Source organism: Ascidia mentula, chromosome 3, assembly GCF_947561715.1.
Source record: "Ascidia mentula chromosome 3, kaAscMent1.1, whole genome shotgun sequence".
Taxonomy (NCBI): Eukaryota; Metazoa; Chordata; class Ascidiacea; order Phlebobranchia; family Ascidiidae; genus Ascidia; species Ascidia mentula.
The window spans coordinates 2,867,647-2,882,328 of NC_138568.1; the positions used below are offsets into that span (position 1 = coordinate 2,867,647).

The window sequence follows — 14,682 nt, forward strand, 5'->3', positions numbered from 1 at the left end:
ATCTTCGGAAGTTCACCCTTGTCGCTTCTGACACTACCTTGGCAACTTGAATTAAATTCGAAGTTGAGCAAGAAAAAGGTAAATTTGAAATTGTGTTAATATTGGATTGGAATATCGAAAATGTTGTATTAATGTGGCAATGTTTTACTTTTATCAAAAAGTAAAGGGAAGTTTTCCAAATGAGAAAAAAGGCTGTCCAAACAAAGGTGAACTGTTTAACCACCTCGTTCAGCAGGCAAAGTGCAGCTGTCGGATTTTTTTTTTCATTAGTTTGCTTTTGGATTACTAATTGATGGAAGATGACTTGTATGAAAAAACGCAAAAGGTTGACGGAAAATATTAAGCACGACTCAGCCCAAAAATGTCTCAAAAAAGATGTCAGTATTTCGCACTTTTTGCCAGCGAGTCTTTTTTCTTTGATACATTTTAATACAGCTACAATATGACCAAGAAATTTAAGTTGGTTGAATATTGAGTGATGGAGAGATGGAGATTATCATGGGAGTGTGAGGAAAGTGTTCTGCAGAATAGCTGAAAGAAAGAAATTTTGAATACATTGTAGTTTGAAACCTAAAACGTGGGTTACTACTGAAATTGCACTTCTAAAAATGGCAAAAGCATGTATTTTGTACTCTTTTAACATTGGCTGCCATCGTTTACGCAGCTGATTTACATCGATGGCGACATCGCTTGCTTGGCAAACAAAACGCAGCGATTAAATATTTTACAACGAAAACCAACAGTAACCCTTGTCAGTGGAAAAGTTGCCCCACGGTCATCAGAGGTCAGTAAAGAGTTTTGTTATGTGGCCGTTCAATCGGTAAACGGGCCTGGCGCCTTTTGGCAACATCGGTCAAGTGCAAGACCCACAAAGAAAACTTGATTGGGGTTCATAGCTGAAATATCCTGGATTTGAATCCCGGTGTGGTCCAAAAATATTAAAAAATCATTTTTTTTAATTTAAAGTTGTTTAAGGTTCTTACTCTCGTGTTTGCGAAACTGGCGAATATCAATGTTTGCAAAACCGACGTAATCGGTGTGTGGTCACATGTGCAAAACCACGCGCGGACGCACTTGCGGGCGATATTCTGGTTCAATATCACCACCACAAAAATATATGGTAACATGCAAAAATGTACCGCAAAAAGCTTATGACCAGCAAAGATTCAACGAAACGGTTACACATGGGATGACCTAAATGTTTTGTGTGAGCGTACTAGACCCATTTGTTGATATGCCTTAATATACCAAAACAACACTTGACAGTTACCTTCCGATTTTGCGAAAAATTCATCACTTGGCACAAGCTGTAGAAATCACACCTTGTCAACGCAGAAAAACAGTGACGGAATAATTCTGTACACTGCTTTTGCAATTGTATATTAATGCTGTTTGCATGTAGTTTCGCAGAATCAACAAAAAGCACCTGAATTTGTTTTCACAACAACAACTCGGTTTTAGCGTATATTATCATTTCCGGTAATCTGACGTGTAATATAGGCTAGCACAATAAGTAAAATTGTCTGACTTTTCATAATTTGTTTAAATCTCAATTTCTAAACAAGTAAGCAAAGCATAAATTATAAAGCTTTTAAGATTGTAGGCTGCATAATACCTTCAACTATAAACAGGAAAAACTATTTGAACAATCTAAAAAACTTTCCGGATATGGTGCAGTTCAGGGACCACACGGAAAACATATTAGTCGCAATTTTTGAATGAAAAACTTCAACGCAGCGGGAATTTGCCTTTTTCCTTTCAACTTTAGCATTAAGGATAGGCCTCATCGGTGTTACGCTTTGTTAAGCCATTACCCACGTTCATCTAAACTTCCTGCCAATTTTTTTTTTGTTTTTAGAAATAACGTACTTGATCATTTTGTTCAAAGTTAAGCATTTCTCAAATAAACCTTTCATGTGGAAGCCGTTAAAGCCAAACGTCAATCCATGCATTGATGCGCGACAGTGTAGAGTTACTTTGAATTTCAGTGTTCCGTGGAGACACCTGATGGCGTTTAGGTGGTGGCTAACATCTAGGCCCTAAATGTATTTTGTAGTTTAATTGCTGGATTGATCAAGTCTGTTTGTGAAAATCGAAATAGAAATATACGAACTTGGGTTCCGTTCGTCTGGAGAAAAAAAACGGATTGGATTTGTCAGGTTTTGTATGAGGGCTTGTAAGCATACTGAAGTTAATTAACTACTGTTTGCCTTCAATATAAATCACCAGTTCAGTTGCGTGATGTAAACTTCGCGTATTTGCTAGGGTTATAAACCTACGAATACGTCGTATAGTAAAGGAAAGTGATTGAATCAGTTGGCAACTGAGGGCTGTAGGTCTAGGTATTTCTTAGGTTCATTTCGTGCAGCAGTTTTGGTGTTGGGATACGAATTTGTACACCTGCTTTTTACATGGATTCGGTTTCAATGTTACTTTGATTTATATTTATATACAAATGGATAGACGCTTGTGTTGAACGCAGAGTTTCGAGGGCATTACCACAGTTAGTATGGAATGCATCGAGTCCTTTCAAAAACCCTGCTTGGTCTTAAAAATGGTGCTGTTGAATTCATATTTCCATTTCTCACGACTTTTTTGTGGTGTAAAAGGGTGTGTGTCAAGCTATGATGAGGCCATACACTAAGATAACACAATCGCATTTGGCAGCAACCTTAAACCAAACGTTCGATGTTTGTAAACGTTTGTTTTCGCGTTGGTATCGGGTTCTTGTATTGCGACATCATTAAATTAAACCAGACAAAGGTAACACAATTGTCAAAAACAAAGGAACCTAACCAGCAGGGGTTTTGACTGTTGGTTTTCCAGTTCCCTAACTAAACTGTACAGTGACTGATATTTGGCAAAACTTGACGCTTGCTTGAAGCACCTTTCTAGAAAATCTCACTTGGCTTTCAAAAACAAGAAATAGACAATTCTGCACTAACGCTTTATGTCGTTTATATGTTTTCTATGTCAAAGAATATTTTACTATTTAAAGGTTTTGTCCCACTACCAACTTTGCGTGGTTTTGCTCCTTGTAAAACCTATTCCATATTTACTCTCCGTTCTACGTCAAATATCCCACTGTGATTTCAACACACTAATACAAACTGCTTAAACCTCTATTTGCTTCAAGAAATAAAGCCCAAAATTTAATAAAAGTTTTCCTGCTAGCAAATCAACCATAAAACTTCCCTAGAAATGCTGTCACACAAAACATGCATTAAAAATCGTTTCTAAACTTCAAGCACGTATGCTCGAGATATAACACGCTACAATGAACGCAAGCGACGTTATGGAAACTATTTAATGGACGCACGCGCACACCCTACGCGTGGGCCATCACACAAACCGCAAAAATGGAGGCGATGATTGGCGTCCGAAGCAGTTTTGTGCAGTTGAGCAAGCTTTTTCTTTCGTGGGGTCTGAGTGTACATGATCGGACGCAAAGTAGACTTTACCCTATTGTCCTGTTTCTGAATATAATTCCACGAATGTGTATTATAGCCTCGTGTAACAATGAAGATGGCTTTACAATCGAACGCACATGAGGAAGACAATATTTTCCTGTTAAACTGCAAACCAAACTTGTGCTTTACGGAACTTCTGACTTGGCGTAGTCAAGGAACCTTATTTTGTATTGGGCTTTTAGCTTGACAGACAATTCGACAAAGATAGCGAAACGCCAAGTAATATTGTAAATGACTTGGCGTTTCGCTATCTTCGTCGAATGGAGTAAACCTTTTTTTATTAATATTTTTTTTACTCTTGAGAGAAAGGTAATAAGTACATAGACAGCAAACTATACCAAACTCGCTAATGCAACATTGATCAGAGCTGTTTCAAATTAACAATCAGTTTTGTATTTCTCCAGAACCATAGGCTACATCTTTCATTTAGGGCTTTTTTTCTGTATAAACTGTGTAAGTGAACAACTGTTGCGCAAATTTCGGCGAAAATTGAACACCCGGGAATTTTTGATAAACACGACACATGAACCATCGGAACACCATTACTCAAGGATTCCACCATCTACGTTTAGCACACAATGTACGAAGATATGTCCTTTGAGCTACAAAATGTTAAACATTCTAGCAACACTGAACCGAAGCACCAAAGGAAATGAACAGTGTGGACTTTTTATGTATAAATGTGAAGTAGATCAAAATTAGTTTTGTTGATCTTTCCAATGTTATCAAAACATATTGCGGCACTTTTCTTGATAACACAGTATTTTGCAGCGGAAAACCCACGATCATCGAAGATAATGAGTTAGCCGCGCAAAACCTGTTTTAGGCTTTAAGCTTAACTGTAGAAGTGTTTTGGGCAAAACCTCTTAAATAACATAGCAATGGAGAAAAAATTCTTAAGTTTATCCTGTTTTGCCGCTAAATCTGTGCAGAATATAACCACTACTAGCTACTTCCAATCTTATGAGCTGTATGCTATTACTGCCTAATCTTTTGGGGGCCAAATTAATTTACCATTTATAAATTTAAGTGACAGTGACGTAAACGTTTTATGCTCATTAACTATAATGGGCCAAACGAATGAGCATGAACACAATAATGCGGAAAACATACCCACTCACACAATTCACGAAGGGCCAGAAGAGATACCCTCTTATCTTATTGGTGGTGGGGCTATACTTCATTCTTATGAAAAAATATATCAAAACGAAATGTCTTGTTTTAAGGTCAGTGTTTAAAACTATTTAAATAAGATAAGGATAGCAGAATATTATTTTATTTTTCAAATTGTTGATGATATTTAAAAATAAATCCTGTCTTTCTTCTTTGAATAGTGTAGATTTTGTTTCTTTCTAAATGCATACTAACTTGCTTGTTTGTTCAAAGGCGAAACCATTATTGCGCCCGGAATATGATCTACCTGACTTTCCAGAACACTTGGATACTGAAGCAAATAAGCATGATTTGGTAAATTACGCCGCTGCAATATAGGCTAAAAACAAACACACAGCAGTGGCTCTGCGACGACTTAAATGTATTTCACTGTGAATACGCTATAACGCTATATATTCGTCATCGGTTGACTGATAAAATTGTGCATGGTCGTTGAACATATTTCTTTGTAGACTTATTTGCCACAAAAAATATTAATCGGTTCAGACGAATTTAACTTGTCTCTATATCGCTATTATTTCACTTGTTATCTGTAAAAATTGCGCTTTGATGCAGGTGGAATCAACAATCACGGACATGCTGGATGAAACCAGATTTAAAATTTTGTCCCCTTTTCAACCTGCTCGGGTAAATCCTAATGGTTCTCAATTAAAAGCAAGTTCATTTTGAATCAAATACAATTATTGCCTTTTCAACTATAGACCGTTTGCCGTTCTGACCATTAGCATTTTTTTATTATAGTTGTGGTCATTGCAACATTCACATCAAAGCGACATTAATTTTCAAAAACAGGTATTTTGTTTTTGTAACCTACTCTGAAGACTTTTATTTTCGCAAAACATGGTATAGATTGAATCAAACTAACAGCAAATATTATCTCATCATTTTGGATTTTGGTTTACAGAATATACCAGCACCATCTAAAATTTCTGAGCATATTGCTGACCAACTCATGATATACAACTATGGACTAGAGGTAAATTTAAACTTGCGTACTTTCGCGCATAAGGACGTTTAATTAAAAACAATTAACACACATAATTTTTTACTAAAATGTCAAAACGGCCGCACTAATAACGTGGCCATTTTAAAAACACTTTTGGCAAATTATACAACATTTTAAAGTGAATATCGACACTTTTGTTTAGTCATTAGGCCTACCTTCCAACAATGTGTGTCATAATCCTGAGTGTACCATGTTTCACTGCCCCGGTAAGAAAGGGGAGTTTCGTGGATGCAAATGCGACCCCGCAATCAAGAGAGGTAAAGTGGAATATTACAACAACACACACTGCTTCTGACTGTCCGATATTTTATACAGAGGATGATCATCGTAGCTTCGTTCTGTTGCAAGAAAAAACAATTTTGATACCCGAAGGCAGAGGATTCTTGAGTCAGGGCCTGGGGTGCATCCGGTGTTTCGTTGGGATCGTAAGTAAATCCCTTCGAATTACGTAATAATCAATTATAAATACACCACCAACGTGTCAATAGCGGAATTACAAACAAGCATAGCCATTGCGAAAGGTATTGTATAATGAGTTGTTGTTTAAAGGCTACAAAACAATGCGAATCTACTGGCACGTTTTGCCGATAACTTTAAATGACGCTAATAGGTTACAATGACTTAGTCAATAAAAAGCGCGTGTTTAAATGTTGCAACTTTTTGCCAATATTTGTTGTAAATTTGCCTTGCAGAATCCCGACGAACCGGATGTTAATGACGTCAAACTTATTAAACCCTGCGAAGGCCCACGTCATCATATTTGTTTAAACTTGTGGTATGTACTTATACCTTTCATCCTTTAAAACTTCCGTTCCCAACAGGTCCTTTGCCTTAAAGCTTTTTTGGTTGCTTGTACATTCTTATCTCTTGTTTTCTTGTGAAACGTGTCCTATACTTACATAAAAAACAAACTCCCTGGTGGGAAATTCCCTTTCGGTTAATGTTTTTTTTTATTTTACTCAGTTCATGTCGTCAAGTAAATGTTTTTTGTGATTGCTTCTCAAATTTTGGTCAAAAAGAAACAAACCCGACAAGTAAGTTACAATTTTCTTTCCAATTTGCGTTTGAATTCTGAATTATTCTTAAAGTAACATTATTTACCTAACAGAACTTCAACAAAGAGAATTCTTTGGTGATAATACACAACAAGATGTAACTCCATGTTCAGATGATAATGACCCAGTCAACAATATGAACCGAATTTTTTGTGATACAGATTGTACAAAATACGAATCACATGGTAATATACTAACCCTAACAAAAATATACTATTACCACTAAGTGCAGTAAAATGTGTAATTTTATATCTTTCTGCTGCACTGCGTAATAAACACTTGATCCCCCATGTTGCACTTATAGAAAATGGGGACATTGGCAAAAGAGCAATTTTGCTTGACTTGAAAAATAATAATTTCAATGATAAAATCTGTGACAAGTCATTTGTGGAAGAAAGTGGTAAGTAATTAGATAGCTTTATTATTAGTGCACTACAAACACAAACAATTAAAAAAAAATCGGTACAGTTCAGGAAAAACCAACAACAGTTGGAGGTTACATGTGGAATACAATATCTTTACCTTCACTCAAAGAAAAGTTTGATACCAAACAACAGAATGTGGAATGCTTTATTTCTGCACTTTATAATCAGTTTGCATTGATTGTTGATAGTCTTGACTTCCAATCTAAAAGTGATTGGGTTTCTTGTGCAATATGTTTTTCGTATAAAATTGGAAAGTTATGTGAAGATGCTTATCAAAAGATGGGACCCTTATCCTCTGCAGAAGCAGTAGCATCTGCTTTGCACATTGTAAATGCTCTGTCAATATCCAAGTTTGATGAGTTTGTTCTTTCTCATAGAGAAAATGACAACTACTGGAAAATTATACCATTTGTGTGTTTGTTTTTATCAAATCAATCTTTTGCTGCATTTTTACTTCCAAAAAAGCCAGACATACACTGGTATGACACTAAATGTGACATTCTGGCAAAGTATCTCAACAGCCTGGCTACAGGTATGTAATAACTTGCTCTGTGGAACATAAGCTCACATATACATTAATTCATTTTATTTAGGCAAAAAGTTTACCAAAAATGAAGAAAACTTGAAATACTTGATTGAGTGTGCCGAGTTGATCGGTGATCACTTTCTTGTGAATGAAATCTTGTTGAAAAGCCAACAACAAAAGTTTTTACACAAAACCTGTTCCATAACATCTGGAGAAAAAGAAAAAAATTTGCAACAACAGTTGAAGCTGGTAACTGTATAACTGCCACAATCAAATTTTGGGCTATAATTTTTCTCTTTTTTGAAGGTTGACCCTGATGGCAATATTTATGACAGGTAACACAGTGTTAGACTTATTGTGGTCAAACTTAGGTTTGCTCCCTCATACATGATTTAACACACAGAGCCAGAGATCCACCGGGTCAAAGAAGTGTATACATTACTCCTGGCAATTCCAACGAAGAATCTTACAGACTTTCAACTTTCATCAAATACCCCCAAGAAGTGCCAGTTAATCCTAGACATTTGGCTTCTTCCGGTTTTTACTACACCGGTTACAAAGATCGAGTTAAATGTTTTAGGTATTAAAAGTGTGTGTGGTGATGGTTTGTGTTGTTAAATAAAGAATGACTTGATGAATGAAAAATAAAAGAAAGAATTGCTTTGTTTGTTTTATTGTTGCATAAATAATGACTGATGTGTTTTATAAATAAAAAACCTTAATGGGAACAGTTTGGGTTATCATGGAAATGGAGTTGGTTGCATTATTCATTAATCTTTTTTTAGCTACACTGTTTTTGCTTTAGTTTTTTTTTTTGAAAAATTTGTTCAATTATTTTAGTGTTTTTATTTCATTTATGCACTTTTGTTTAACCTGTATCCACCATTATAATCTAAGGAAATGTTATTTAAAGTTGTGGTCTTTGTGCTGAGAACTGGGTTTTCGGAGATGATGTGAGATCGGCCAAATGGCACCGGAGTGATTGTAATTTTGCCCGTCGATTGGAAAGTGATAATGTTCCCATTGGTATGATCATGTGATAGTTATGATAGCAAATGGGCTGCATGCATTGTGGGCAATTTGGATTCAACAGATTTTTAACAGGTGGAGGAGGTCTGGCTAGGTTTATGACTCCAATGAAATACGATGGAAATGTTGCCATGGAAACAGCTCCAGTAAGTTTTGTATGAACAGGTTTCTAGCTCTTATCTTGATATGTTTACAAATCTTGTAAAATTTTAATAAATAGAAGTGGGATTTTCAAACAAATCTCGGCAACAGTAGCATGTTTATAACCGGTTCACTGATCTCATAAAATTTCGTGAATCCCACCACTGGTTTCATGTATTACTTTTACCTTGGGCATTCCCAGGTACTAAATATTTATCACATCTTACAGCCAGCAAACTTTACTGCATCAACTGGAACAGCAAAAAATGTTCATCAAACTTCACACCAACCATCTGCAGGATCAGTACTTCTCTCTTCATCTTGTAAATATTGTACAACTTAATGGTAATCATCTGACAGTTGATAAACAAATCATAATTTTTTCAGCAAACCAATCGGTCCCAACGCAAACAGCCAGACCAGTGCAGAGAAATCAGGCGCCATCATCTGTCTTTCAGGTAAAATAAGATAAAGTTATGTTATGTGAAATGATTTTATTTTGTGCAACATTTCAAGGTTTCTTCTTTTCTTGCAAGTCGAAAGTAAGATTTTAGTAGTTTAACTGTGCTTGTTTGTGACTTTGTAGATTGTAGAATTTGCCACAATTCCGTCTGCTTACCATGAAAACTTTCTCAAAAATCTTGATTTGAGAAAAGAGTCTGAAAGACTGTAAGTTTATCAAATAGCAAGTATATAGATTTAATCACTTGCAGCATATCTTAATTCCTGTTTACATATGCCAATCCTGTGATTATTTTTTAGTCGTACTTTCGAGCATTGGCCATCAGAGACACCAACAGTTTATCCAGCCGACTTGGCGAAATCAGGATTTTTCTACTTGGGAAATCTGGACAGGGTTCAGTGTTTCTCCTGTGGTGGAGTCCTGAGAAACTGGAACTATGGAGATAATGTGAATTCTGAACACCGTAGACACTTTCCACACTGCAAGTGTGTGAACTTCTTGCAATTTTCAGAAATACATAATGTTGTCCAATACCTTGGACGTTATGTTCAACTTTATCCTTTTGAACATTGCAGACAATATTACCACTCTTGTTGCCTGAAAAATTTGTGCTATTATTTGCAAATACTATTTCTGTAGACTGTGTCAAGGAGCGGAACCAAGAAATGTGCCTTTGACGCCAGATGAACGAGCAGCTGCTCCACCCCAACAGATGGTATTTCATGAACCACCTGATCCTTCTGAGAATGAAGCAGTAAGCAGTACTTTATTATAATGAAACTCAAGGCGAATGTTTTTCATGAACACAATCTGTAGCCAAATACCAAACATTGTTGAACATTGTGCTTACTGTTACTGTATAAAACAACTTTGTATACACTGGTGCTTGTACATCCACTGAAGTTGTAAAGTCGATTGTTAAATTTTTTTGAACCATATCCTAGTTCCTCTTTCACCATTTCAGATAGATTTGCGCAACATGTTTCAATGCCGGTTCCCTGTCAGCCCTCACATGAGAAATGAAGACACCAGAATGGAGACGTTCGACCAACGATGGCCATCAGCTCAAATTAACGCCACACCCCGACAAATAGCAATAGCTGGTTTCTTCTTTTTAGGTAAACTTGTCCATTAAGTTTCGAGCTATATCTTTAAAAGTGTCTTATCAATCTACTCCCAAGTTGGATCTAATTAAATTCAAATAGAATGAAACTAGGACAACTGTCAACACTAAATTTTATTGCATTCTATTGCCAGTGTAAGTCCAACATGAAGAATTAATTCATATTTATGCTGCGGAACTACAACACACATGATTTAACCAAGTCATAATTTATGACATCTCCATGCTAGTTTGGAAACCGTGTTTTGAAAATGGGTGTTTTTTTCCACATAAATCATTCAATTTGTATTTTATTTACCTTGAAACAAAGGCCAATTTAAAATAAGTGTTACAAGGCAAACGTTTCTTATGAAATTTGTTTTTCGATAAATTGTTTGCATAAAGTCTTGACAATTCTCAAAGTAAAAGCTTTATTTGCAGGAGACCGAGATCGTGTAAAGTGCTGGTATTGCAACGGAGGTTTACAAAACTGGGACCAACAAGATGAACCGTGGACTGAACATGCCAAGTGGTTTCCAACGTAAGTTAAAACATAAGCCAAAATCTCAGGACACAGTTCAGAAATGCCAGCAAGGACAAAAGAGGATTTGGTTGTTTCCCCAGTGTTGGCAGAATGTACAGCAGACATACAGATTTTGCCATGACTTTACCCTGGGGAATCACCTGTTGGTGTGCTTACCATTGCACAACACATCACTTCCTTTCAACTAAATTAGTCATCCAGATATTGCATCATATGAATTCTTTCAATATTATTCTACCATGTCATATTACTATGTTGAGTCGGTCTATTTTGGGTTTGTTATCTTTGCTATTAAGCAATTTTGCCTGATTAATGAAGTTATTGTGTTGCTGCCAGGCATATTATATTGTAATTAATCTATTCTTCTGGCACTTTTATTCAACAAAAATTCACCTGCTGTTCAGCTAGAAAGCTAATATTCTAGTTTTTGTGCCCAAATATTATTAATCACTATGATAAATCCTTGATTAATATAATAATATTGTGAAATTTTTGTCACTTTGCACATTTTACCACATATACCTAAAATATTTATAAAGTGTTCTCTACGATTTTTACTGCAATAAAATCATATATATTTTTCCAGATGCGAGTTCTTGCTGCAAAGAAAGGGTCCAGACTTTGTCCACAGGATGGTGTCCATGTTTCCTAACCTGCCCCGACCTCTACTTCGTGGCCCCTATGACGTACCCCCAGCAAACCCAGGAAGAAGAATTCAATATGGAACAGCGTCTGCTAGGGCACCCTCCCCACCACCACCTATTATTGATCCCCGGGTTTGAATTATAAACTGTTGAAGGCGCCAAGTAACTGAAGCAAAGCAACAACAAAAGTCGTTCTTTGCTTATTGTATTGTGGTTCCTTATTTCTCTCCAGGAAAAATGTGTTTTGTTAATAGACAGGTGGAACCTGTATTGTACAATCCACTCCTTTGTTGTTGTTGTTTTTCTTGTGTTCCAATCAGGTTTTGTTCATTTAGGCTGAATTACAAAGAGAACGCCAAAAGGTCCACGATGCAATGAATTCTGAATTTGTCAAAGCTGCAATCGAGATGGGATTTGAGCGAAAAGTGATTCGACATATTGTTAAAAGGTAACACACCAATTTACTCATAGAGTACACACAGCGTATGAATTTTTCCTATTTTCAGTGTACATTAGGAAATAATTATGCTTTTCAAGCAGGATATCAAAATTAAACAAAGTATACTGTGAAAACCTTGGCAGACGCATTCGACGATCAGAAATGTGCAACACAGTTGAACAGCTTGTTGATGACATCACAAACAACACAAGCGATGCTTCAGACAGCGATGATGATGATGAAGAGGGAGAAACCCAGGCCAAACCTACGTCTGCAAAGGTTCCAGGGACAGGTGTGTCTCCCTTTGAAGACATGTTCTGTGTCACTGTAAATATGCTCCTAAAATCCACCAGTTGCATAGCCATAATTGTTTTGTGTTTGCCAAATAGTTTGGAGAAAAAGAAATGTTGTATTGTAAAATATTTTTTTGTGAGCATTGTGAAGTCTGTTTTACACTTTTGCCAATAGGCAATATGTCTTCTCTCTATGGATGCCAACTATTCATTTTGAGCCAATTTCGTAAATTCAGTTTAGGTGCAAAGACTGTCGATCAAACTTATAAACTCAGCAGCATATAATAAGCAAATAAAAGTAAGTTTCTGCGTTAAAGGGATTGACACAGACTACCAAAATAGCCATTATAAATGAAACAGAATATATTGGACAATGACACCAACAACACAAAATCAACAACAACAAATATATACACATGGCAGTTATTTAGTTGGATTCTTGTAAAAGTATTTCTCTAGTGTAACACCAAAATAACATTTTGGTTGAAATTTTACTGGTATTTGTGTTCTGGTTTAATTGTTCGCAAGCTGGCTTTGTTACAAGTGCAACATTATGGTACTTTTAGGACTGCCCACTGCATCTTCCAATGAACCAACATCTATGGAAAGTGAAGGTATACGTCTTAAGTTATTCTATGCCTAATTGCAATATTAGTAGTAGCTATAAAACCTGCAGATTTTAAATTGTGTGCAAATAATACTTTCTTGTTGCGTTCATATATGCGTTCAATAGTTTTTTTGTTGTGTTCCTGTTGGTTACAAGTTGATTCAGGGCAGAATCAGGGAATTTGCCTTTGGAAAATTGTGTAAAGAAGTGTTGGAAACAATAATATTTAAACATTTTTTTTATCTTGGTCAACCAGAGCCATCACCATCGATGCAAGCAAGAATTCAAGAGTTACAAGAAGAAAGGAAATGTAAAATCTGTCTGGACAACATCGCTGATATTGTTTTCGTTCCATGCGGTCACTTGTGCAGTTGTGGTAGATGTGCTGGGGCTTTGAGGAGATGCCCAATGTGCAGAATGAAAATTGAGAAAGCGATCCGCACATATATGTCTTGAGGTAGGTAGAGGGTCAGTGGGCCATATCAATATATGCAAAAAAACTGTGTACAGATAACTATGCATGCATATGCTTTGTCAAGAAACTGTGGTATTCAGTGTGCTTAGTGAAATGTTTCATTTATATTTTGCAGAGTTTTTCTGTGATCACCAAGAATGGTGTGAGTACTTTTGTGTATATCTCGGCCATACTTGGTTGTCATACTGATCCTCCAGTAATGAGTTTGATGAAAAATTTTTGTTATTTTAATCAAGTCGTTGAACAACAAAGTTTATCTGCTATGATATGCAGTCATAAACAGTACCCCAAATTGGTCAAAAGTGCTCAATCTATTTATGTACAAAAACACATACCTAATTCTTCCTTTTTATCTTTTCTATATGCAAGTTTTTTTACTTACTTATGTAAATAGCATTTTGTTTCCTGTGGCATAGAGAGTCAGTAAAGCTTTTAGTTACTATATTTAAGCGAATTAGTTTGCTAAAGCATATAAAAATAAATAAAATTAGCTAATACACGTTTGATGTAGAACAAAGCTTTTCAGGATGATGGGCCACAAAATGCATTTTCTGTGTTGTGTAACAAATTCTATGTAATAGAGACAAGCTTAAAAAGCACTTCTGTACAGTGTCAAGAAAAAAATAAATGTACAACTGATTTTGTTCAATGTGTTAATACCTTTTGACTTGCTGTGTAAATTGTATAATGAAGCACTTGTAGTTCTCATACAAAAAGTGGTAGGTGACATAGTGTTGCTTTTGGTAGTTTTGTGAGCAGAAGTGTAGAACAGACAACAAGGCTTACGTCAGTCAGGTTGAAATTGTGATCACTGCTGGAATGTTCTGGAAACAAAGTTTATAGCCACCCCACAAATTTGTTTTTGCGCAACAGCGCCATCTACGAAAAATTAAACTGTTTTTTGTTCATTTTGGGGACTGAGAATTTGCAATGCTTTACAAGTTTCATACAGTATCTTGTAACCCGATATGTAGTCCGAAATTTTGTGTTACTATGTTGTTTTTACCGCTGTATGCAGAAACGGTGTAACATGAAGTTAAAAGTTTGGCATAAAGTATATTTGGTAATTCATTCTTTTAGACGAAGAAGGGACAACTTCGGCCACAGCTACATTCCTACGAGTTCCAGAGGCCGGATAAAACTAACGAAAAGAGTAATATCCGAATTTGGAGACTTACAACCACCGTTCATCAACAGCCTGGATATATGTTGATGTTCACCAAGTAATTAAATTAACAAAGTAACCCTTTTTACAACCCGCCATGGTTTGTTAAATATGAATTGTTGGCG

The 14,682-nt window shown here is 36.0% G+C and overlaps 1 protein-coding gene across 1 annotated transcript; it reads left to right on the top strand.

Moving 5' to 3' along the window:
* The first annotated feature begins 3,874 nt into the window (after positions 1-3,874).
* On the top strand, positions 3,875-14,036 carry LOC145894100 (uncharacterized). Its single transcript, XM_082982559.1, has 30 exons — positions 3,875-4,696; positions 4,857-4,937; positions 5,199-5,270; positions 5,385-5,435; positions 5,548-5,619; positions 5,792-5,906; positions 5,965-6,074; positions 6,342-6,424; positions 6,613-6,683; positions 6,758-6,889; positions 7,009-7,104; positions 7,173-7,661; positions 7,723-7,904; positions 7,962-7,990; positions 8,059-8,235; positions 8,569-8,681; positions 8,760-8,830; positions 9,055-9,148; positions 9,213-9,283; positions 9,412-9,494; positions 9,588-9,773; positions 9,928-10,042; positions 10,253-10,406; positions 10,832-10,931; positions 11,521-11,710; positions 11,914-12,026; positions 12,161-12,309; positions 12,877-12,924; positions 13,174-13,374; positions 13,508-14,036. Exons 1-29 carry the CDS (start codon positions 4,538-4,540, stop codon positions 13,371-13,373), a joined length of 3,606 nt encoding a protein of 1,201 aa, XP_082838685.1. The 5' UTR covers positions 3,875-4,537; the 3' UTR covers position 13,374; positions 13,508-14,036.
* Positions 14,037-14,682: the final 646 nt, after the last annotated feature.

Bases quoted from the DNA above. Each gene is read 5' to 3' on its own strand.
- LOC145894100 (XM_082982559.1), top strand. From the start codon at position 4,538: ATGGGCCAAACGAATGAGCATGAACACAATAATGCGGAAAACATACCC. The intron at 4,938-5,198 runs GTAAATTACGCC...GCTTTGATGCAG, and splicing joins AAGCAAATAAGCATGATTTG to GTGGAATCAACAATCACGGA. The intron at 6,075-6,341 runs GTAAGTAAATCC...TTTGCCTTGCAG, and splicing joins TCCGGTGTTTCGTTGGGATC to AATCCCGACGAACCGGATGT.